This window comes from Hyperolius riggenbachi, chromosome 6 (genome assembly GCF_040937935.1).
Source record: "Hyperolius riggenbachi isolate aHypRig1 chromosome 6, aHypRig1.pri, whole genome shotgun sequence".
Classification (NCBI taxonomy): Eukaryota; Metazoa; Chordata; class Amphibia; order Anura; family Hyperoliidae; genus Hyperolius; species Hyperolius riggenbachi.
Genome location: NC_090651.1, coordinates 274,606,295 through 274,631,394, shown reverse-complemented (window position 1 = coordinate 274,631,394; position 25,100 = coordinate 274,606,295). Strand labels below are relative to the sequence as shown.

At 43.2% G+C, this 25,100-nt stretch overlaps 1 protein-coding gene across 6 annotated transcripts in view; it reads left to right on the top strand.

The window, feature by feature from the left end:
- The window catches only part of SIDT2 (SID1 transmembrane family member 2), a 104,907-nt gene extending 81,091 nt beyond the window's left edge, over positions 1–23,816 (top strand). For all 6 annotated transcript variants that reach the window (XM_068240904.1, XM_068240908.1, XM_068240902.1 and 3 more), the window contains 10 exons: positions 3,589–3,712; positions 8,089–8,206; positions 8,305–8,441; positions 9,884–9,992; positions 10,083–10,159; positions 12,368–12,414; positions 13,480–13,585; positions 15,469–15,579; positions 17,606–17,719; positions 22,377–23,816. In XM_068240904.1, the coding sequence (XP_068097005.1) occupies positions 3,589–3,712; positions 8,089–8,206; positions 8,305–8,441; positions 9,884–9,992; positions 10,083–10,159; positions 12,368–12,414; positions 13,480–13,585; positions 15,469–15,579; positions 17,606–17,719; positions 22,377–22,439 (1,006 nt within the window). In that variant the 3' untranslated portion in view covers positions 22,440–23,816. The remainder of the gene's footprint in view (positions 1–3,588; positions 3,713–8,088; positions 8,207–8,304; positions 8,442–9,883; positions 9,993–10,082; positions 10,160–12,367; positions 12,415–13,479; positions 13,586–15,468; positions 15,580–17,605; positions 17,720–22,376) is intronic.
- The last annotated feature ends 1,284 nt before the right edge of the window (positions 23,817–25,100 follow it).

Genomic DNA, 25,100 nt, shown 5'->3' with positions numbered 1-25,100 from the left:
TAAAATTGTTAGCCAAATGGAACACCCAAAGAAAGCCTAATTGGTGGCGGAAAAAAAATTGTATAGATCATTTCAGTGTGATATGTGAAAGGAGCGCTGAAATGTGAAAATTGCTGTGGTCCATAAGGGGAAAAACCCCATAGTGGTGAAGTGGTTAATAACAATAAGACCAAATATATTAAGGTACTATTCCGTTAGCCGGGTGCAACCACTAGGTGGCGTTAATTACTATTCCCCCTCCAGGCCGTCATGGATGGTAGGGAAAGATGTAACTCTGCTGGAGTTTTATTGCCACCTAGTGGATGCGCCCAGCTAACAGAAAAAGTACCTATATTAATCTGTTGAATATAAGAATTATCTTTATTCATATGCATTAACCGTTTTCAGGCTAAAAGCAAACCTGTAACTATTAAAAAGAAAAAGGGATATTTGCCTATGGAGATGGAAGTCTCTGGATCCTGTTGAGCCTTCCCTGTGTACTTTTGGTCCCCTCATTCCAGCACTGTCCCCCGGTGAAGTGACGCCGCCTCTGGGAGTCCTCATGTCCCTGAGTTCTCCTGAAGGTGGGCTGCTCCATACTGTGCACGCTCGAGGGTCCCCAAAGGCGTATTTGCATGGAATGGGGGGATAGCGCTGGAACGAGGGACAGGGAAGGCTCAGTAGCATCCAGAGCTTTTTCTCTCCATAGGTACGTTTCAGACTTTTTTTTTTTTCTTAATCGTTCAGCTTTACTTGAAAGGGACAACCTAGTGAGAGGGATATGGAGGCTACAGTATGTATTTCCTTTTTCAAGAACAACTGTAATCACAGGACTATGAAGGCTGCCATATTTATTTCCTTTTAACCACTTGAGGACCGCGTTGTTAAACCACCCTAGTGACCAGGCCATTTTTTACTAAATGGGCCACTGCAGCTTTAAAGAACAAGCGACACCCATGCTAACCTAGAAATAAAAAACACGTATATAAGTAGATAAATACTACTTCTACTTACATAACAGATGTATTGTGCTATCCACGCAATGATTCCTGTGAATTTTATAAAGGAAGAGTAGAAAATCCTATTCTAGGTAGTGGCCATCTTGCCCCCTCTCTTGCTCATTGCGTATTCATTAGCTGCCCTCCTCCCAGAGTCCTCAGACACTCCAACTGAGGTGTATACTAACAACTGCACTGTCTTTTTTTTATTTTTTATTTACTCATCCAATCACAGCGTGCCCTCAGCCTAGCTTGTAAACACAAGTAATCAGAGGGTGTGTCTGATAAGCAGCTAGGCAGGGAAATAAATGGAAGAGGAGGAATATATTATAGATAAAAAGAACTCCCAGCATTCAATGCTTTGGCACTGTTTGGCACTAGGGCCAGTGCTCCTAAAGTATGTGATAACTACGAACCATAACAGCAGAAAAAGTTTTGCAAGTTTTGAATGCAGGATTAGCATCTTTATCACTTAATACACTCAGACCAGTTTCTGTTGAAATTTGATTTTTATGGTGACAATTCCGCTTTAAGGGTTTGCTGCAGGGCCATACAATACAATAACATTTCTATAGCGCTTTTCTCCCATAGGACTCAAAGCGCTTAGGCTCTCTCAGATTCAGTAATTGGTAGTAGGATGAAGTATTCACACAACAAAAGTTATAATTCTGCAAATGACAAACTGAACAGGTGGGTTTTCTGTCTGGATTTAAACACGGCCATCAATGCAGCAGTATTCCTGTAGCCTGTTTATCAAGATGTCATGGTCAACTGTATCAAAGGCTGCAGAAAGGTCTAGCAGTATGAGGATCGAGCACTCTCCTCTGTCTCTTGCCATGAGCAGGTGGTTGCATATTTGGATGAGGGCAGTTTCAGTGCTGTGGTGTTTCCTGAAGCCAGACTGGAATGGGTCATAACTGTTGTTTTGTAGGATTTTGGCTTCTAGCTGGAGGTAAACAGCTTTTTCAATTAGCTTGCCCAGAAAGGGGAAGTTAGAGACAGGTCTGTAGCTGGTCATTGCATCTGGGTCCAGGGAGGGTTTTTTGAGGAGAGGCCTGATGATTGCTTCCTTCAGTAAAGCAGGAAATATCCCTGATTGTAAGGAACAGTTAACAATTTTGAGGAATACCGGTACGAACAGGTCGGGGCAGTTCAACATGAACTGTGTTGGGCCAGGATCCAGGTCACAGGTAGTTAGGCGGAGGTGAAGGAGGATGCTTGATGTGACTTCTTCATCAATTTCTTTGAAGTTTGACCAAGGTGTTACGTTGTCTCTGCTAATGGTCTTCGGCCCTATATTAGGCTCAGATGCTGTAAGTTGGATGGCGGACCTTATAGTGGAGACTTTGTCTGTGAAGAAATGGGCAAATTGGTCACAGAGGTCCTTTGAAGACTCGATATTAAGTTTTTGACATGCCGGGTTGCAGAGTTTTTCCACTGCGCGGAACAGTTGGGCTGGTTTGTTAACTGCATTTGCAATCTCTTGTGACAACTCAGCACACTCAGATTTCCCCCCCCCCCCTTTCCTTTTCTCCCCACCAACAGAGCTCTCTGTTGGTGGGTCTGATCGCTCCCCTAATGTTTATTTTTTTGTATTTATTTTTTTGTTAAAAAAAAAAAAAAATATTTATAAATTCACTTATTTTTTTAATTAATTTTCCCTCCCTCCCAGTCAGCCTATCACGACAGATCGCTCCTGCGTCCCCCAGGGGGACAAGTGTGTCACATGGCTGTCCCCAGTACAGCGCTGCCTTAGATTGCAGCACTGTACTAAGTAAATAGATGGCAATCGCTGCTGGGAGACTGAAGGCAGAGCGGAGCTCCGTCATCCAAGTGGAGATACACGCGTATGCTCTCCTGCAATCCCCATAGAAAGCCCTTCTTGCCAATCGGCGTGGAGTAGTCCTGGGGCTGCCGCCGCATTCGCGACAATGGGCATGGAGCGGTTCTGGGGCTGCTGCCGCATTTGCGACAATCAGCGTGGAGCAGTTGGCAACCGGTTAAACAATTCAAGTTGCCTGGCAGTCCTGCTGATCCTCTGCCTCTGATACTTTTAGCCATAGACCCAGAACAAGCATGCAGCAGATCAGGTGTTTCTGACATTAGATTAGCTGCATGCTTGTTTCTGGTGTGATTCAGACACTACTGCAACCAAATAGACCAGCAGGGCTGCCAGGAAACTTGCATTTTTAGAAGGAAATAAATATGGCAACCTCCCTATGCCTCTAACTTCAGTTGTCCTTTAAAGAATGCCAAATGCTATGTCATACTTTTGGCTGCAGGAGTGTCTGAATCGCACACCTGAAACAAGCATGTGGCTGGTATGGCCAGAATTTGATCACAGCACCTGATGTTTGTACTCATTCTGGGTCTTTGACTGAAAGCATGAGAGATACAGGATCAGCAGGACAACCAGTAAATTGTCATGGTTTAAAGGGGAAAAAAGGCAACCTTCACAACCCGCTCACTACAGTGTCCCTTTAAGTGAAGCAGTTCTATTATAAGTAAAATGTAAATCATTCAATCCATACAGTGCTTTTATCACAGTCCTGTTTGTGTGGCTGATGGTTTTATTTTTATTCTAATTATTTTTATTCTTCTGTATTTTTAGTGCATTCAACAACATATTGAGCAACCTTGGGTATATCATGCTAGGGCTCCTTTTCCTTATCATCGTGTTGCAGAGAGAGCTGCGTTATAACCGTAGCCGCATGTACATGAGGGCGCAGCTAGAGGTAAGCAGAGATAGGCCCAGTTCACACCAAAAACCTCTAGCAGATCCGCAAAACGCTAGAGGCTTTTGAAGCAGATTTTCAGAGCGATTATAGGCATGTTTAGAGAGGTTTTCTAAACCTGCCTAGTGTTTTTTGGAGCGTTTTTGTGTAGCAGATTTCATATATTGTTACAGTACAGCTGTTCGGCAGAGCAGCTAATGTTTGGCAGAGCAGCTAATTTGTAAACACATGATGTTAACACTATGCCTGCTTCCATGAAAGCAGGAAGTAGACACACTGCAGATTTAATGCAGGTTTTGTATCCGATGTATCAAAGAAATGTTTTTCTTTAAAGGTTATTATGCTGTTCTCTTTTAGAGCAGAGAGGAAGTTCTGCGTTCAGGTCCACTTTATTAACAAATGATTATAGATGCCTCTCCTATTTCTGCAATTCTTGATATACCTATTCTCATGTTATGATGTAATGCTATTTTCCATTTGTACTGTTTGCAGGTAACCGCTATGATTGTGGGCACATTTACATTTTTTTAGGGGAAATTGGATAGTGATGCATTATTACTTGCTTATTCTGTTTACTTACTTATTCTGATTAAAGGAAAGGGCATGGCGCACAAACAGTGCAATTTGTGTGCATATGAGGTAGAAGGAAGTTATACTCACTCTAAAATTAGTATAATTTAACAAAGTAAGTAATTGAAGAACTTTCTGAAATCACAACTGTCTTTTAAATGTCACATAAATTAAGCACACCCCCTGTAATTTCTAAATTGTAATTTTGAGTTTAAAAACTACAGCTTTTTTGCCCTAGATAAGAACATGTGCTATATGTGTGATCTAAAGCATGGGGCCCACTGTGAAACTGGCATGAAGTCCTTCTGGGGATCTGAATCCTTCCCCTGTACATGTGGCCAGCAACAGAAAAAACACACATACTCCCCAGCACCCCCTCGCCTGCAAGTGTTGCCAGCAACAGGAAACACGTGTGTATACACACACACACACACACACACACACACACACACACACACACACACACACCATACACACACACACCATACACACACACACCATACACACACACACCATACACACACACACCATACACACACACACCATACACACACACACACACACACACACACACACACTTTACCCCTGCCACCACCTCTCAACGTTGCAGAATAGGGCAGGGAGCAGTGTAATATTTAGCTGCCACAGTGCTGTCTGATCTCCTCTTCAGTTACATACACATGCTTCAATCCTCTGTCTTCAGATCACGTGACCTACATTGGGAGCCGGAGGATAGCCACACAGAACGTGCAGCTACCGACCCCCCTTGCGGTTGCAGGGACTATTTTTGCACCATTTGCTAAAGATCTCATGGCCGTTGCTACCGGAATTATCTACATTTTTATTTATGACATACAAACTGCTTGCAGTTAGCGCTTTCATTTTCAGCACTAGTATCCCAGGCTCGAATCTCAGTCAAGACACTATCTGCAGAGAGCTTGTATGTTCTCCCTGTGTTTTTGGTGGATTCCTTGAGGCACTCCCAAGTCCTCTGCTATTGTCTCACAGTGCCCCATAGTGACAAATGGCCATAAATAAACATTAGAGCAGTACTAATTAGAAGAAGGGAAATGTAACAAATAAGAAATTTAAAAAGCTGCTTAATTAAATTGGTCTGGAGCACTTGCTAGCCTCTAAATAATATGGCTGCTAATGGCTTAAAGGGGAGCTGAAGAGAGGTATATGGAGGCTGCCATGTTTATTTCCTTTTAAGCAATACCAGTTGCCTGGCAGCCCTGCTGATCCTCTTCCTCTAATGCTATTAGCCATAGCCCCTGAACAAGCATGCAGTAGATCAGGTGTTTCAGACTTTAAAGTCAGATCTGACAAGACTAGCTGCATGCTTGTTTCTGGTGTTATTCAGATACTACTGCAGAGAAATAGACCAGCAGGGCTGCCAGGCAACTGGTATTGATTAAAAGGAAATAAATATGGCAGCCTCCATATACCTCTTACTTCAGTTCCCCTTTAAAACGTGGTTCTGATCAATAATGTATTATAATTGCAGCAAAGTCTCGTTGTATCCCACTACTGCTTATGGTTAAAATGTCTCCGGATTAACCTGTAGACCTATAAGCTTTGAGTGCTGCATAGCTGACACTGGTCTACACGGAGATGAGTGCAGTGGGTAAATTACAAGCAAAATGGGGAGATGGGAAAAGCACAGTCTGAAAGCTCTTTGCTTATTTGTCCTGTGTCTGTGTGGGTTTCCTCTGGGCACTCTGGTTTCCTCCCACATCCCAAAAACATAAATAAGTTAATTGGCTATTAGCGAAAAAATTAAAATGCGCTAATTGAAATGGTGCACCGCTATTTACATGTAAATTACGGTACACTAGCGATCGGCAAGATGCCAGCGATCTGCTTAAAGGAGTTATTTCGCGAAAAAAGTAGGCAGTTAAAAAATGTGACAGATGGCAGGTTTTGGGCCAGTCCATCTTTTTAAGGGGGATTCTCAGGGCTGTCTTTGTTTTCAACAGCATTTCCTGAACAACAGTTGCAAAATCTAACTGACATAATAGTGTGCAAGTGATTAGGGAGGTCGGCTGGTATCTTGCTATTTTAGCAGTTAAACTGATGTTCAGGAAATGCTGTAGAAAACAAAGAAAGCCCTGAGAATCCCCCTTAAAAAGATGGACTGGCCCAAAACCTGTCATCTGTCACATTTTTTAACTGCCTACTTTTTTCGCGAAAGAACCCCTTTAAGAGGATCGCAGCTAGTGGGACAAGGCTATATACTCAATATAACGCTGACCTCTTCCGCAGCGCTGTACAAACACTGGTACTAAATTATAATAAAAAACGAAATTATAGCACATCGAGTTTACCATCTTGTATCATTGCAAAGTGACAGCTTTACTATGCACACTAGAGGTGACATGTCAGGATATTACAATGGAGCTAAATAATTCAACAACACTAGTTTGTTTTTTTGAGGGGTTTTTTTTGTTTGTTTTTTGCATTATTGATCTACGGTAAGCACAAAATTTAAGATGTATTAAGTAAAACTAGTGTACAAGCATTCTAACACTTTGAGAAAAAAAGATAATTAAACACAGACCTATTATTTTTTTTTTTTAATTTTCAGCTCACAAAAATATATATAAATCCTAATCACAAGAGCATCAGCATCTTTAAAGAAACACTGACGCGAAAAAAAATTATGATATGATTTGTATGTGTAGTACAGCTAAGAAATAAAACATTAGGAGCAGAAACCTAAGTCTAATATTGTTTCCAGTACAGGAAGAGTTACAGGGACTCTGACCTCTACTCAAAATAAAAAGTTTCACTTACCTTGGGCCTCCTCCAGCCCACCGTAGGCGGCGAGGTCCTCCTAGCTCCTCTCTGTGTGCGTCCGCCGGTAAGTGAAGCTTTTTAGTAGAGCACGGAGTCCCTTTAACCTCCCTGGCGTTCTGATTCTATGCTGCGCACGGCCGAGGGAGGTTTTTTTTTTACCTATCTCTAGCTACATGCTTCCCCCCCCCCCCGCCCTGCTCCGTCCCTCCCACCCTTCCGATCGCCGCCGGCATGAAGACCCGTCCGTTTCCTTTAGGGCTTCCACCGTCGCCATGGCGACGATCGGACTGACGTCGTGACGTCAGACGGAGTACCGATCCACCCCTCAGCGTTGCCTGGCACTGATTGGCCAGGCTGCGCACGGGGTCTGCGGGGAGGGGGGACCTCTTTCGCGTTTGGTATCGGCGGCGAGCGGAGAAACGCCGCTAGCCAAGTGCTAGCTGCGTGTTTGAAATAAAAAGGGCCTGAGCGGTGACCTCCGGAGTCTCTGGACGAGCTGAGCTAGGGAGGCTTTTAAGAAACTCCAGTTATCTATGCAAAAGAGCCATTGAGCTCTACGACTTTCAAAGTCTGAGAGCTCTGTCTTCTGAAGCTTATTATCTCAACTGGTAGTCACTGTATTTAATTTTTCTCTCCAGAGGACAGGTCAATAGTTCACTGTCCGGCCCTATAGAATAATTTAGAATACTGAGTAGTGTGTAAACTGCAAATATTAGAGAATGATGCAATGTTATAAAAAAAACACTATATAACTGAAAATAAAAATATGAGAATATTTTCTTTGCTACTAATGTTCTAGTAATTTTCCGTACTACACAACCAATTCATTATATAATAAATGTTTTTCCGCTTCAGTATCTCTTTAAGTGCCATGGTATAGTAAATGTTTTACTGTATGCTCAACTTCTGTCACAAGCTCTCCGTATGTTATACAATTATGGTCCTAACCCTCAGCTCATTTTCTGTTCTGTATATGTGTTCATTTTTTTGATTAATCTTTTGTGCAGGAATGTGGGATACCCAAACACTTTGGTCTTTTCTATGCAATGGGCACTGCTCTAATGATGGAGGGACTGCTCAGTGCCTGTTATCACGTGTGTCCGAACTACACCAACTTTCAGTTTGGTTAGTGTTAACTTACTCATCGGTTTCCTGTATTGTATCCCGTTTTTATTGCTGTCTCCTACTTATTGTTGGTTTGCCTTATTGTCTTTGTTTTGTAGATACGTCCTTCATGTATATGATAGCTGGTCTGTGTATGCTGAAACTGTATCAGAAAAGGCATCCAGATATTAACGCCAGTGCATACAGTGCTTATGCCTGTCTAGCCATTGTGATCTTCTTCTCTGTCTTGGGCGTGGTGAGTATATGTATACCTTTTTCTCACTGTTCTGTTAGTGTGAGGGTCCTGGGGCATCTTAGGGTTAGGCTAGTGTTATTCCTCTTATGTAAGATTATTGCGCGGGGTGATATAATAGTGTTGATGATCCTTTAAAACAGGCCAAAATCTAAAATACTGACCAAGTTATGGGCCAGATTGTTTAAAGAGGAACTGTAGTGTAAATAAACCAATGAATAAAATTGCAGTTTTTATATATTTTGGGGGGTGGGGTTGACAATATTCATTTATACATTTAGTCAGTATCTGCCCATTGTAAAATATTTCCTCAGCCTAATTTACATTCTGAATGTAAGGTGGTGACATCTTTAGTCCTGCCAGCTGCATCTCTGCAGAATATTTGGTTGCTGAGCATTGTGAAGACAGTACAGAATGTACCTGATCTCTCAAAATGCTCTGGGGGGATAATTGCACATAGCTAATCAGCCTAAGTGAAACATCATTGGAAGGGCAAGGCTACATTAAATATACAGCAATATAGGTATAGCTATAGGAAGTGTTACTGATGCTGAAACCAAGGAAATTACTGTAAAAGTGAGTATCCTGAATACTTTACTGCAATCTACTACGTATCGTCTTAACTTCTCTACGACCGCTCCATGCAGATGGGCGTGGCCGCGGCGGCAGCCCCAGGACCGTCTAACGCCATTTGGCGTCAGGTCCTGGAGCCGGCTACTGAAGGATATCGTGTGACACGGCTGTCCCCCTGGGGGACAAGAGAGCGATCGGCCGGCTGGGGGGAGGGAGGGGGTTTCTAGTCAATAACAGTAAAAAAAAATGAACATAAATTTATTTTAAAAAAACACAAGGGGGGTGATCAGACCCCACCAACAGAGAGCTTTGTTTGTGGGGAGAAAAGAGGGGGGGGGGGGGGGGATCACTTGTGTGCTGTGTTGTGCGGCCCTGCAGCTTGGCCTTAAAGCTGCAGTGGCCAATTACACAAAACACAGCCTGGTCTTTAGGGAGGTTTACCTCTGTGGTCCTCAGGTGGTTAAACTTACAGACCCTGTCACTGGTGGATTTCTTTGGATAGGAAGGCAATGTTGGATAGGAAGGCAATGTGCTGTCATCTGCAGTAAAAGGAAGAAAGGAAATGGAGAGGACCAGCTTGTGGTGTGTAGTCTATTCAATGATTGCCCTTACAGCAGACTGGAAGTTACATTTGTTTTGTAGGCTGCCCAGGTGGGTGAGATGGGGGCCAGCTTTAAATAGCGAACAGATACTTAGTGTAAAAAGAATGCTTGCCCGCAGCTTATGGAGGTATAGACAGAAAGGTCAAAGACACTGTATGTCTGCCAACTGTAGACCCACTGTTGGTCCCCAAGGACAGGGACCTCCCCCTAGTGTTTCCTGTTTGGCTGGTATTGTGATATCTCAGCATTGCACCTCTGTTTTCCTTCTAGGTGTTTGGAAAAGGAAATACCATTTTCTGGATTGTATTCTCTGTAATTCATATATTATTCACTCTGCTTCTGAGCACACAGCTTTATTACGTGGGTCGCTGGAGACTAGGTAATAAACATATTCACAGATCAAACAGTGAATGCAATTACATGTATTGTATCTGGTGACTTCCTTACCCAATCTCTTCACATCCATCAGATTCTGGAATTATACGCAGAATCCTCCAAGTCCTTTACACAGACTGTGTCAGACAATGCAGCCCTCCAATGTATGTGGTAAGTAAATAACTCCATTACTCCATTGGCTTATAGTAGTCCTCATTGGAGGCTGGAGACTATACATTTATCTATTAACTGCTGACATTGCGCCTAAGATAGACCATGTTTTCCATTTTCTTAATGGACAATCCTTTTCTAGGTTGATTAGGTGAGGACATTCCATTACACATTGGACCCAATTCACTTTTTCTCCTAAGTTTTCTCCCAGGTGATATTTTCACATTATAAATAAAATGCCCTTTAAAGAGAACCCGAGGTGGGTTTGAAGAATGTTATCTGCATACAGAGGCTGGATCTGCCTATACAGCCCAGCCTCTGTTGCTATCCCAAACCCCCCTAAGGTCCCCCTGCACTCTGCAATCCCTCATAAATCACAGCCACGCTGCTGACAAACAGCTTGTCAGAGCTGGCTGTGTTTATCTCTATAGTGTCAGTCTGCTGCTCTCTTCGCCGCCTGCAGAACTCCGGTCCCTGCCTGCATCCCTTCCCTCCCTGCTGATTGGAGGGAAGGGACGGGGGCAGGGACCGGAGCTATGCAGGAGGTGGGGGAGCAGCTGAGACTGACACTACAGATGTAAACACAGCCTCACAGCACGGCTGTGATTTATGGGGAATTGCCGAGTGCAGGGGGACCTTAGTGGGGTTTGGGATAGCAACAGAGGCTGGGCTGTATAGGCAGATCCAGCCTCTGTATGCAGATAACATTCTTTAAACGCACCTCGGGTTCTCTTTAAGCCACTAGCAAGCAAGAAAATACAATAATTTTGACAGTACTTCTTCACCTACTTTTTATTACGGTACTTTTCTGTTTGCAGAGTGCTGAAGTTATTTAAAACCGGAGATAAAAGCATTATCTCCCAAGCGAAAACCTGAATTGGTTTGGGCCCATTATGTGTAAACTCCACTCATTATTTTTGAGCAGCCTTATTTTTGCTAAGGGCTCGTTCCCACTGTTGCGACGCGATTTCGGCCGCATTCCGACGCTTGTAAAAACGCATGCGGATGCGTTTCCACATGCGTTTTTACCCGCGATTTCGCCTGCGATTTCGCATGGCAGGGTGCCATGCGAAATTAACCATGACACTGCCAGGGCTAAATAAAATTGAAAAAGGTGCGAAATCGCGGGTAAAAACGCATGTAACAAATGCATGCGTTTTTACTATTAAATACATTAGCGGCGATTCGCACGGATTCCCGACGCAGGCAAAATCGTTGGCTCTTTTGTGCGTTTTTTTCACGCTGAAAAAAACGCACCTCAACAACGCTACAGTGGAAACAGGCCCATCCACTTGTATTACATGTGCGGATCTGCATGCGTTGGACGCATGCAGATTCGCGATAGTGGAAACGAGCCCTAAATGTGATGTAATGTCATTCAGGTGACAGAAGAGGGTGTACTCATTGCCAGGGAAAGCTGCACTTACTATAAACCACCTGTAAACAAATGTGTCCTAGGAGCCTTGTCTTTAGTTTCACCTCTGTACTTTAGTCACATGCACTTGGTAGCTGTTTGTGGCTACAGCAGCACCAGCTACATTAGTTGGTGTTTAGTACTACAGGTTCAGCCTGTGTTGGACAGGGGGAATCTCAGGCTACCCATGGAGATGGATAGAAAAAACTCTAAGTTGATAATTATGTATGGGCCAGCAAATAGTGGATGTAGACCAGTGGTCTAAGTGAATGTTGGGCACTGTTGCAAAAGTAAACATGGGTTAAAAGGATCTGAACAGGTGACAATTTTTTAAACTAATCTCCCCCTAATGGAAGATTGATAATTCTGTGGGCTTTTGTGGGGCAGCATGCATTTACTTCGGATCAGTTCATGTCGGCGAGCAGCTCTGAGAGCCAAGCTCCAAAGCTGGGCACCGTCATAGCAGCAATGCTATGATAGCAGTAATTCGGGGTTGCCAGTACCTGAAAATATCTGAGTACATTGAGTACAACAGAAGTTTAGCCATAACCATTTAAGTCTTGTCTTGGTTTTCACTTGGGACAGTGAAGATCCACCCATGCAGAGTGAATTCAATGAACTCTGGTGTTTGCATAGGAATGGATTGGAGCCTTATCACAGGTCTTTGGAGGCATTCATAAGATGTCTGCTGTTTAGAAGACCAGTCCACTCAAACTAGAGAGACTGGTAAACATTTACTCCCTCTGTGCTGTCATAACCTTCTCCTGATGGCATCATTTTCCACACTTTTGCAGGACCGCATGGTACTTCTTGTCATGGGAAACATCATAAACTGGTCTTTGTAAGTAAAGATATTAAATAATTTAGTAGTTTTTAGTATACATTTTCAATGTCTGCAGATTACAAGTGTTGTACTGAATTTCAGCTGTACTGTTGGATGATTCACTAGTGTTGAACGTTAAAGCAGTCTTATAATATCGTTCTATGTGGGTAAACTGCTGGTTAGGCTGTATACTAAGTATGTTTACACTGTTGCATGCACTTTCGGGGCTCCATTCAACCCTAGTGAGTCCTTGAAGTCAGCTGACATATCCTCCACCCCATGGGGCCATTGCATTGGTAAAAAAGCATGTGTGTTGTTGTAGGGGTGGGGTGAGTCTAGTTTCTCATAACCACATACCGAGTTTCCCTAAAAATAAGCCCTATCCTTAAAATAAGCCCTAGCTGGAATTTCTAGCATGCTCGAAATATAAGCCCTACCCTGAAAATATGCCCTAGCGGAAGTTAAAGAGGAGGAAGAGGCGGCAAGCAAGCGGGGACACAGCGGTGCAGTGCCGGTCAGGCACCAGTCATGTCATTCCATCACACAGCAAGGTTATCAGCTGTGTGCCGGGATAACAGGGCAGTTGCCTGATCAGTACAGCAGCCTACTATTGGAACCAGCATAGGAAGAGGAGGCACAGTGGGGAAGGCAGTAGGACACATAGCACAGGAACAGCACAGTACAAAGGAACAGGAAAAGCTGTGCTGAGACACTTCCTGATAGAAATATAACACATCCCCTGAAAATAAGTCCTAGCACAACTTTTGTAGCAAAAATTAATATGGCACTGTATTATTTTCGGGGAAACCTGGTATGTAGGTGTAACTAAATTTCTTTGAATTCGGTTGTGCAGGCAATGTGCCAGGGCTACCTAGAAAGACTGGTAGTGAACTCCTCTGACTTGTTTTATTTATTGGGATCACATACATTCTGATATTCACCATACACTACATAGCTAATCTGTCCAGCTCTGTTTAGTTTGATCCTTCTTGATTTTTTTTGTTTTGTTTTTGTTTTTTAATTGTTTTTATGATACAGCATCTGCTTCCACAAAATGAATATACATATTTCCTTTGTCTACAGAGCTGCATATGGCCTCATTGTACGTCCAAATGATTTTGCCTCATATCTGCTTGCCATTGGAATTTGTAACTTACTACTGTATTTTGCCTTCTATATCATCATGAAGGTAAGAGATGATATGCATACTAAAACACAATACTTGATCACATTTGGGATTTGAATAATCAACCAAATATTCTTTCTTACTCTGGAGTTTTTAGGAATACCCAGGTAACTCCTGGTGACCTAGAACCACTAGGAAAGTATAGGGGGCTAAAAGTTGAGCGCTGTTTCGCCTATAGCAGCGCTTAGTGAGTGTAGATCAAAACAAGCACTAATAAATTCCACTTTAATTGATTCTTAATTTATGTATAACAAATTTATCAGCAAAATATTTTAAATCCCTGTGTATGCAGCAGTCACCGTACTCGGATAATAATCCATTTAACCACTTCAGGACCACAGGCTTTACCTCCCCCCCCCCCCCCCCTAAAGACCATCCCATTTTTACAAAAAGGGCCACTGCAGCTTTAAGGCCTTATATTGTAAACAATAATTCAGATGTATACTTATGGCAGATGATTTAATTAACTATAGCTTGGTGCTAGTTTTGATAACTTTTTATCCTTTAAGGGCCCTTTCACACTGGGGCGTTGCGGTAAATTTACAGCACCACGCCCCCGGGCAATGAGAGTCTATGAGGGAAGTTGTGGTGCGTTGTGCATGAAGTGTCTCATCTAACGCTAGTGCATACTTTACTGCGCCAACGTGCGTCAGGCCGAAAGTCATGTTAATCTATGGCAACACGCCTGTCCTTAAAAAGACCGGCGCAGTTTTCTGCGTCGCACATGCGCATAAGCGTATTTTAGAAATACATAGCCGTGCACGTCATCACTTGCCCAACAGGAAGTGAACTACGTCACTTCCTGTTGACCAGTTGCTAGACAGGGATTACTGCGTACAAACACCGTAATCCCTGAGGCAGGGAACTCACTTGACTGTTTTTGTGCACATTTTCTGCACAGAAAAACTGAGAACTCATGTTAATCAATGGGTTAGTGCACACATGATATGTTTTTCGCACGCAGAAAAAAAACTGACATTCTGCATGATGACTGTACATTTTGTCAGTTTTCTCTATCAATCACATCAGCTGCTGTGAAAAAACGCACACGTTTTCCTGCATAGAAACACACTTAGTGTGCAGAAAAAGTATGCAGAAAAACACACGCAGAAAACTGAAAGACAAGTGTGTTCCCTGCCTGAAGGCTTGTTTTTGGCGGTGGGTGCACTGGCCACACCGCTGCCGCCAAACTGCAGTGTGCATCCAGCCTAAAGGGAATCTGTAGTGAGAGATATGAAGGCTGCCGTATTTATTTCCTTTTAAATGATACCAGTTCCCAGGCATCCTGCTGATCATTCTGGCATCAGTAGTTTCTAAATCACAAACCTGAAACAAGCATGCAGCCAATCTTGACAGATATTTGCAGGAAATATCTGACCTGCATGCTTGTTCAGGGTCTATGGCTCAAAGTATTCGAGGCAGAGGATCAGCAGTACTGTATTCCATGCAACTGTTATTGTTTAAAATTAAATTAATGTCAGCCTCTAATTTCATGTTCCCTCTAAGCTCAGGGGAAAGAGAAATAAGATACATAGGTTTTATATTACTTCTCATTCTAGAGGGTAGAGGAAACATAATATTGACTGACATAGAATAACCATCTATAAAAACTAGTGGTTTATAGGAATACTGGCTGATGACCTAACATCTCTGCAAAGCCTTCCATCTGGCTCTGCTTCAGAACAACCTTCATACCCATTAAGGAAATGTCCTTCATAATGTCCACAGAGCAGACGCAGGAGGGATTTTACAATATTCCGTATTCCGTACAGCACAGCAAAGAACTTCAACTGAGGAAGGCTGTTGTTTTTTTCTTAGTAACATTAGTAATTCATTCCATCAATGTAGTAATTTTTTGTTTGTTTGCTTTTCCTTTGGTATAATAGCTGCGCAGTGGGGAGAGGATACTTCCTGCTCCACTCCTCTGCATCCTGTGTACATCTGTGGTGTGGGGATTCGCATTGTTCTTCTTCTTCCAGGGACTCAGCACTTGGCAGGTAAATATACAAAATATCAGCAAATCTGCCTTCAGAGAAACAGCAACAGGAAGCCCCCTTTCTCCAACTCCTTTTCAGGAAAGAGAGAAAAGCTCCAACAGGCAAATCTCCACAATCTGTGCTGCCTCATAAGGTGGTCATACACTGGTCGATTTGCCATCAGATTCGACCAACAGATAGATTCCTCTCTGATCGAATCTGATCAGAGAGGCATCGTATGGCTGCCCATACACTGCAAACAGATTGTGAATCGATTTCATCATGAAACCGATCACAATCTGTGGTGGTGCTGCCGCCATCGGTGACACGAGCCGACCGGAGCAGGTAATGTATTGCCGCTGTATTGCATCGGTCGTCGAGCATTCGAACGCCGCTATCAACGCACTCCCGACCCGGATGGAAATCAATCGTTTGCGTTTGCGCAATGATTTCACAGCATATTCGATCACAGTGATCGAATCTGCTGTATATCGGCGAGAAAATCATTAGGTGTATGGGCCCCTATAGGAAGGGCATGATCATTGTTCACATTCAGAAAAGAAACTTCCAGCTGCCAGCCTGTGTCCAGATGGTGAATATTTGTCATCTGAAATGATCACTGACAGTTGTAGGATTGACTGTTGCACAAATATTCTTCTTTACATTGAGGGGAGGATGTGTAAGAGGCAATGATCATTCTTGTTGGTTGTGTAGTGGTCTGCCGGCATGGCTTATTGCGAAATAACATCAAAGGACGCCTGCACTGATGACTTCCATCCACAATGCATCCACATTCTGAAATCTATTGGAAATCTGTTCCTATTTTGTAGCACACATCAGATAGATTCTTGTCAGATTCGACTTGACAGGCATCTGACAGAAATCTATCTGATAGTCGAATCTCTTGCAAATCTGTAAGTGTATGGTCACCTTTAAGGTGTATACACGTGCATAATCTGTGTCGTTCAAAACAATCATGCTTAGTCGTTGGGGTGAAATTGCGGGGAATGAGTGCTGTACGGACATGTCATTTGGGTATAGCTGAGCAGAGTGCAATGTTTAAGGGAAAGGAGGATATACTTTAGAGCCTATACTTGTCACTTCTAGCTACATAAAAGCAATCCTGGGCTCCTGCCAGATCAGTTGTGTAGCGCAACTCCTCACCTGCTGCTATGTCCATCGCCACAGCTTGTTCTCAACTGCTGGCTCCCGGTCCCCTCCGCTGCACAGGCCGTCCTCGCCAGGTCATCCTCTACTCTGCCTGCACGAGCGCCGCTGTCAATCATGCACATGTGGTCTGGAGTGTTCTGTGCAGGCACAGTAGTTCTGCTCCTGCGCAGAACACTCCGGACCACATGTGCATGATTGACTGCGGCGCTTGCACAGGCACAGTAGAGGACAATCTGGCGAGGTCGGCCTCTGCAGCGGAGGGGACCGGGAGCCAACGGCTGAGAGCGGAGCTGCGTCGAGGGACATGGCGGTTGCCAGGGGCTGGAGGAAGGCCCGGGTAAGTAGATGGTGGTTTTTTTTTTATTGTTTTTTTTTATAAAGAGTTTTAAAGCACCTGCACGTGTTTCTTAAAGTGGGTCCCTGATGGTGGTGTTTGTATTCGACCTATCGAATTTCGGAACTCCCAAATACTCCCAAACGCCACTCCTTGGCACCATTTCAGTACGGACAGGGGTTGTTCACTCACTTGCACTTCATGGCGAGTTTCACGTGCCTCAGATACTTCCTCCTTCCCGCTTTGGAAAGAGGAAGCATTGACCATCACTAATACTCATATTACTAATTTTAGCCCCATTTAAAACTGAGGTGTCACTTTAGTGAGTACAGTACAAGCTGCTACTCAGTGCCTATACTGATGGTAAACTGGTTACACTGTGTGCTGATTGAATGATCTGTGTCATTCATTAGATTAAATTATGAAATGTGCCATTATCTTACTGTACTGCCTAACTAATCACACTTAGCGTTAGAAGTAAACTACAGCTTTTTGGGTTGTGTGTTTTTGTGTCGTAATTTGCGTTGTGGATTTTTTTTTTAGAAAACTCCAGCTGAATCTCGTGAACACAACAGAGAGTGCATACTGCTCGGCTTCTTCGATGACCACGATATTTGGCATTTCCTATCCTCCATCGCAATGTTCGGTTCCTTTCTTGTAAGTTTGATTTCCATCTGGCGCGCTGATAGTTCGTAGTCCTATTTTCTAAGCCCCACTTCAGACACAAGTGTTATAGGCATACTGAGTATATTTTTGCTGCATATACAAGGTTTGATTGGCTGATGTCATATAAACCACATTTATTTTTATTTTTTCACACAAAAATTATATAAACCATTTTTAAAGCAGCCTGTCAACAGCCATTGGGGTTGATTCACAAAGGCTACTTATTTTTCACCTTAAAGGGACACTTAAGTCAAACAAAAAAAAATAACTTTTACTCACCTATGGCTTCCAATAGCCCCCTGCAGCTGTACGGTGCCCTCGCTGTCTCCCTCTGTTCCTCCTGGCCCCGCCAGCAGCCACTTCCTGTTTCGGTGACAGGAGCTGACAGGCTGGGGATGCGAGTGATTCTTCGCATTCCCAGACATATTAGCACCCTCTATGCTGCTATATGGTATATGATATATGCTATAGCAGCATAGATGGCGTTATAGTGGCCAGGAACGCGAAGAATCACTCGCGTCCCCAGCCTGTCAGCTCCTGTCACCGAAACAGGAAGTGGCTGCCGGCGGGGCCAGGAGGATCGGAGGGAGATGGCGAGGGCACCGGACAGCTGCAGCGGGCTATTGGAAGCCCCAGGTGAGTAAAACTCATTTTTTTTTGTTTGACTTAAGTGTCCCTTTAACTGTAAGAAGTGCTCATGCATGGGATAAACAAATAAGGAGAGATAATTCATGAAATAAATACAGAAGATAAGGAGAGCTAAACCATGATTTAAGTTAGTTAAGGAGAGTTATGCAATTAATTAAGTCAGTTAAAGGAGTCATCAGGGAAAATGTAATAAAATAAGTGCTACTTACCGGGGGCTTCCTCCAGCCACAAGCTCCCAGCATTTCCCTCGCCGCAGCTCTCCCCGCAGCTGTTCGCCACAGCTCGCTCTCGGTCACCGGCGATGACGTCAGGCCGACCTCCTGTACTGCGCCTGCGCGAGCGGCGCTGTCAATCACCGCCAGGTGGGCCAGAGCGGACTGAGCAGGCGCAGAACTGCTGCGGGGAGAGCTGCGGCGAGGGACATGCAGGGGGCTGGAGGAAGCCCCCGGTAAGTAGCACTTTTTATTACATTTTCCCTGATGACTCCTTTTAAGGAGAGCTAAATCATGAGTTAAGTCGTTTAAGGTGAGATAAATTGTGAGTTAATAAGTAAGGTGAAATAATTTAACAGAAAAGCTTTGTGAATCAGGCCCATTGACCTTTCCTAGTACCACAGACTATTAAGGCTTTAAGCTGCAATCTTCTCAGTTTAGTGTATGTCCACACCCTTGCAATAGCAATAGCTGGATGATGCAGTTAATTCAGCAACCCGACCCACAGAATCTGTTACTAACAACTCCCTTAAAGTGGACCTGAAACTCTTGCACACGACAGAAGGAAAACCTAGAAATGTACCCTGTACTTATTAAGAGAGTTTAGCTTATCTAATTCCCTCTCATCTGTCAGCTAACTTCCACAGCAGAGAGCTAATTGGTTAAAACAGGATGTTAACAATATGACTACTTCCATGAAAAAAGCAGGGAGTAGACACACTGCAGATTTATTGCAGGATTTGTATTGTCTGTAACAAAGAAATGTTTTTCTTTAAAGGGAATGTTCAGGGACTATTAAAAAAAAAAAAAAAAAAAAAATCCGCATCCACTTACCTGGGGCTTCCTCCAGCCCGTGGCAGGCAGGAGGTGCCCTTGGCGCCGCTCCGCAGGCTCCCGGTGGTCTCCGGTGGCGCGCCAGACCTGGCCAGGCCGGCGGCCAGGTCGGGCTTCTGCTGCATTCCAGAATGCGCCTCACGGCGGCACGCTGACTTCATTGGACGTCCTCCAGGCTGTACTGCGCAGGCTCAGTAGCTCTGAGCCTGCGCAGTAAAGCCCGGAGCACGTCCGATGACGTCAGCGCGCCGCCGTGAGGCGCATTTTGGAACTGCTGCGTTCCAAAATGCGCCTCACGGTGGCGCGCCTCCTGCCTGCCACCGTGAGGCACCTCCTGCCTGCCACGGGCTGGAGGAAGCCCCAGGTAAGTGGATGCGGATTTTTTTTTGTTTTTGTTTTTAATAGTCCCTGAACCTTCCCTTTTAAATGTTATTATGCTGTTGCTTGCCTTTTAGAGCAGAGAGGAAGTTCTGAGTTCAGGTCCGCTTTAACTCCACTTCCTGTGTTCATGTGATCAAATTTTCAGCAGGATTTTTTGCTCCAGAAGGCCCATGTCACATTAAAAATATGACCTTTGAACACAGAACAGTTTGGGGAAATGGCAAACAGCTGGGAAACAGAGAGATAAGGCTGCTGATAGGGTTTTAGTGCTGGAAAGATGAAAGGGTTATTATACTTCTATTTTTGTTTTTATTTTATTTTTTTAACCAGAAAGGCAGATTTGATGGCTGCTGTTCAGACAGAAGATGCCTGTAACGATTTGTGTCAGCAAGTAACAGAATTCTGATTATGAGGTGATCTGCAGTATCACCTATAATGCAGATATATACCTGATTATATGGTGGTCTGCAGAATCACCTTATAACGCTGGTATACAGAAGCTGTAGTGACAACAAAGGCAAAAAAATGATTGGTGCAACAGTAGTGCTGATAGTTTTGGCAATACCTCACCAGAGGAGCTGGTGGGTACTAATATACAGTGCCCCTCACCAGAGTCAAGGGCCCTCTGGGGAGAGGAGTCAGACAGATCGGGTTCGGCAACAGACAGACAGATGCAGTACAAAATCAGAAGGCAGAGACAGAAAGGTTTAAGCAAGCAGAGTCAGCAGCAGGATCAGATGGGCAGAGGTACAAAGTCACTAAGCAGAAAAGGAGTCAGAATAAGCCAGAGTCATGCACAAATAATCAAACAGTAATTTTAAATCTTAAAGGCTATCAAGTAATTCCTATCTTGTGTGAAATCCCTGTTTTCCCCCGGGATCAAAGCACACCGGAACTATCTAAAGGTCTGAGCGCTAACACAGAGCATTCGCAACAGCAGACAAATTGCGAGTGATTCAGCTAAGCTTTTAAAGCAGAGGAGACCCTTCAGACACGCCCTACTACAACAACCAATGAGGAGCGGCGAACGTCTCCTCTGACGTCAGCCGACCGGCCGGTCAGCTGACCCGCCTCCTCCCCATAAAGGTCCTGTCTGTGCGCGGGCGCGCACGCGACAAAGCAACCCTATGTGCAACTGACAGCCCCGTCCTCGGCGTGCTAGATGCCTGAGGCACGGAAACACTGCCAAACAGGGAGCTGGAGGCGGCTGCGGAGGTAGCGTTGGTCACCGCAGCCGCCTCTCCAGCATTTGTTAAAATGCCTAAATTGATCTGTTAAACTTGACTGATCATAAAATATGAGACTGTATGTTTTATACTAAAGGTAAATTAAACAATTAATCATCTTATCGGTGTATTTTCACTTCATTTATTGTACAACTTTATATTCACTTTACCCTTCTACAGGATCTTCTCAAAAAATTAGCATATTGTGATAAAGTTCATTATTTTCTGTAATGTACTGATAAACATTAGACTTTCATATATTTTAGATTCAAATACACACAACTGAAGTAGTTCAAGCCTTTTATTGGTTTAATATTGATGATTTTGGCATACAGCTCATGAAAACCCAAAATTCCTATCTCAAAAAATAAGCATATTTTAGCCGACCAATAAAAGAAAAGTGTTTTTAAAACAAAAAAAGTCAACCTTCAAATAATTATGTTCAGTTATGCACTCAATACGGTCGGGAATCCGTTTGCAGAAATGACTGCTTCAATGCAGCGTGGCCCCATAGAGAATCTGTGGGATATTGTGAAGAGAAAGTTGAGAGACGCAAGACCCAACACTCTGGATGAGCTTAAGGCCGCTATCGAAGCATCCTGGGCCTCTATAACACCTGAGCAGTGCCACAGGCTGATTGCCTCCATGCCACGCCGCATTGAAGCAGTCATTTCTGCAAAAGGATTCCCGACCAAGTATTGAGTGCATAACTGAACATAATTATTTGAAGGTTGACTTTTTCTTAACACTTTTTTCTTTTATTGGTCGGCTAAAATATGCTAATTTTTTGAGATAGGAAATTTGAGTTTTCATGAGCTGTATGCCAAAATCATCAATATTAAAACAATAAAAGGCTTTAACTACTTCAGTTGTGTGTATTTGAATCTAAAATTTATGAAAGTCTAATGTTTATCAGTACATTACAGAAAATAATGAACTTTATCACAATATGCTAATTTTTTTGAGAAGATCCTGTACTACATACACTGGGTAAGGCTGTGCAATCATGTATAGATGGCTGATGGGCAACTATACATTACTCTGTGTTGTAGAAACCAGTGTGAGGGCAGAGACACACTGCAGAGTGCTTTTCGACCAATTTTTGTTTTTTAAAACACACTCCTTTTGACTTGCATTAAAATCGAGGAAAAGGGTTTTAGTTTTTTTTATCGCAATGGGAGTGTTGTTTTTTTTAAAGCAAAAATTGGATCGAAAAGCAATCTGCTGTTTGTCTCTGCCCTGAAACATCGAGGAGTCCTCCTTATTCTCTGCCTGTGAAATTGTATGTCAATTCTGCTACGGTTCCTGTGTTACTTCCTCGTTCCAGTGATGTTTTCTTTTTCACAGGTTCTGCTCTATTTGGATGATGATTTGGACGATGTACAAAGAGACAAGATTTATGTGTTCTAAATCATCCCAGAAAGGACTGCCAAAATGAACAATGTGGGATAAAGGCTCCGAGCAGCTACTTCTCTGTGGTCATCCATAGAATAAGAGATGTTTGTATCTCAAGAGATGTGACGCACATTGGAGGAGACTTTGGTGTCCATCCAGTCACCTGTCTACAGAGAGGGCATCCCACTGAAGACCTGGGATAGTTCTTACTCAAAGACTTGATGTGCCACTAGCTTGCGCTACTTTTATTTATAAAGAGAACTGAAAAGGACATTGCATTTTGCACTGTATGGTCTGTTGATCACAAGCTGCCACGGTTGCTCGTTTTGCCAAATTGAGCTTATTGTGGGCCCAGCCTTCCTGTCTGTTGCTGCATTGACATCAGTCTGATTGGTTAGTTAGAAGTGTAATTTGAAAACCATTACAAGTTGAGGGGGGAAAAAAAGAAAATGTGATCTTGTGAGGTCGCTAGGTGCATTGACTATTTCAGCACTGCCTTTACATACATTTTTGTTTTTTTAAATTACATCTTTTTCTAAACACGAATGATTGACTCAAGAATAAGTAAAGAGCTAAAAGCTCGATCGAAATCTTGAATTTTTGTTTAGAAGAATTTCCTTTCACAAGGTTGACTTTTGTTTTAGACTTATGGGGTCCGAAACAGCTGGTGCAGAAGTGTCCCTGAAAGGCCAAGGGAATTGCACATAGAATGGAAAACAGTTTTATGTCACTTTAGAAGAGTGTTTTTGAAGGACCAGTGGCATCGCCCATGGCTGTTGAGCTGACAGTTCAGCGAGACATCCCTTATTCCACCTATGGCAGGCATGTATAAAAACAGGTTGGGACAACAACACTGGCCTCTATTTAAAGGACAACTGAAGTGAGAAGAATATGGAGGCTGCCATATTTAATTCCTTTTAAACAATACCAGTTGCCTGGCAGTCCTGCTGAACTATTTTTTTACAGTAGTGTCTGAATAACACCAGAAACAAGCATGCAGCTAATCTTGTCAGATCTGACAATAATGTCAGAAACACCTGATCTGCTGCCTGCTTGTTCATAGTCTATGGCTAAAAGTATTAGAGGAAGAGGATCAGCAGGACAGCCAGGCAACTGTTATTGCTTGAAAGGAAATAAATATGGCAGCCTCCATATACCTCTCACTTCAGTTGTCCTTTAAGTCATTTTAATTACTGGGATGTTTATGATTGGTTAGTTTCAGTTATTTTTGAATTACTTAGGCGAGGCCTGGTTTTAAATTACAGCAGCGCTGGATTGCCAAAGCTTTCACTGGGCGCAAAGAATAAAAAAACTGAGCTGAGAAAAATGATTTTTTTTTTAAAGAAATAATAATTTAACAATGCTCTAAATAAAAATGTTTTTTCTATTGCATTTTGTCCACAATATTTTCATGCTAGACTTTGGCTATATTTGAAGTGAAATACATGTCCATCAAATTCAACGTTGCACAACTCCAGTTAATTGGATTCAGAGGAAGCCGGGGCAAAATACCTGGGAAGCTGCGGCCAATTTTACTCAATAGGATAAAAAAAAAGAATCCACACAAGATATTTAAAGAGAAACTCCAACCAAGAATTGAACTTTTTCCCAATCAGTAGCTGATACCCCATTTTACATGAGAAAGACAATGATTTTCACAAACAGACCATCAGGGGGCGCTGTGTGACTGATTTTGTGCTGAAACCCCTCCCACAAGAGGCTCTGAATACCGCGGTACTGCTGGCAAACTGCCACAATGTAACAATGTTCAGAGACAGGAAATAGCTGTTATTAGCTGTCTCTAACAGACAGAGCAGCTAGAAACAGCTAAATAACCTGCCCACAGTAACAATGTCACCATGTAATAAATGTCAGAATGTGAATCTGGGAGAGGAAAGATTTTACAATGAGCAAACACTGACTAAATCATTTATACATAATTATGGTAAAAAATGAAGCACTTTTTTTACTACATTATTTTCATTGGAGTTCCTCTTTAAATACATTCCCCAGATAAAATCTTTATACGTGTCTCTTTAGCAGCTATAACTGTGGATATCATTGGATGCAAGGAGCTTATTGTGTCCTTTTTTTAAACCCATTTTTGGTTTTAACTACTACCTCCTGCAGTAGGACATTCCCCACTCAACCAAAAAGAACCCTTCCCTGTTTTTTTTATTATAAAGTTGTCTTTTTTTTCCCCCATACATTGCTGATGTCTCCTTGTCCCATGTACTGTCTTTTGGATTAACTGTTCATTTGATAAATGTATTTATATTAGCAAGCCACCCTTTAGTAATATTTCTCCAAGGTACAGTAGAGTCCCAGTTATTCAGAACTCAACTAACCAGAAGTCTCAACCAACCAGAACAAATCACCGACAGTACACAGTTGTGGAGGCCAACTTCTTAGGCTCTTTGTAGGTTCTGCTTTGCTTTAAAGTGATACTGTAGGGGGGTCGGGGGAAAATGAGTTGAACTTACCCAGGGCTTCTAATGGTCCCCCGCAGACATCCTGTGTTGGCGCAGCCACTCACCGATGCTCCGGCCCCGCCTCCAGTTCACTTCTGGAATTTCTGACTTTAAAGTCAGAAAACCACTGCGCCTGCGTTGCCATGTCCTCACCCCCGCTGATGTCACCAGGAGTGTACTGCGCAGACACAGACCATACTGGGCC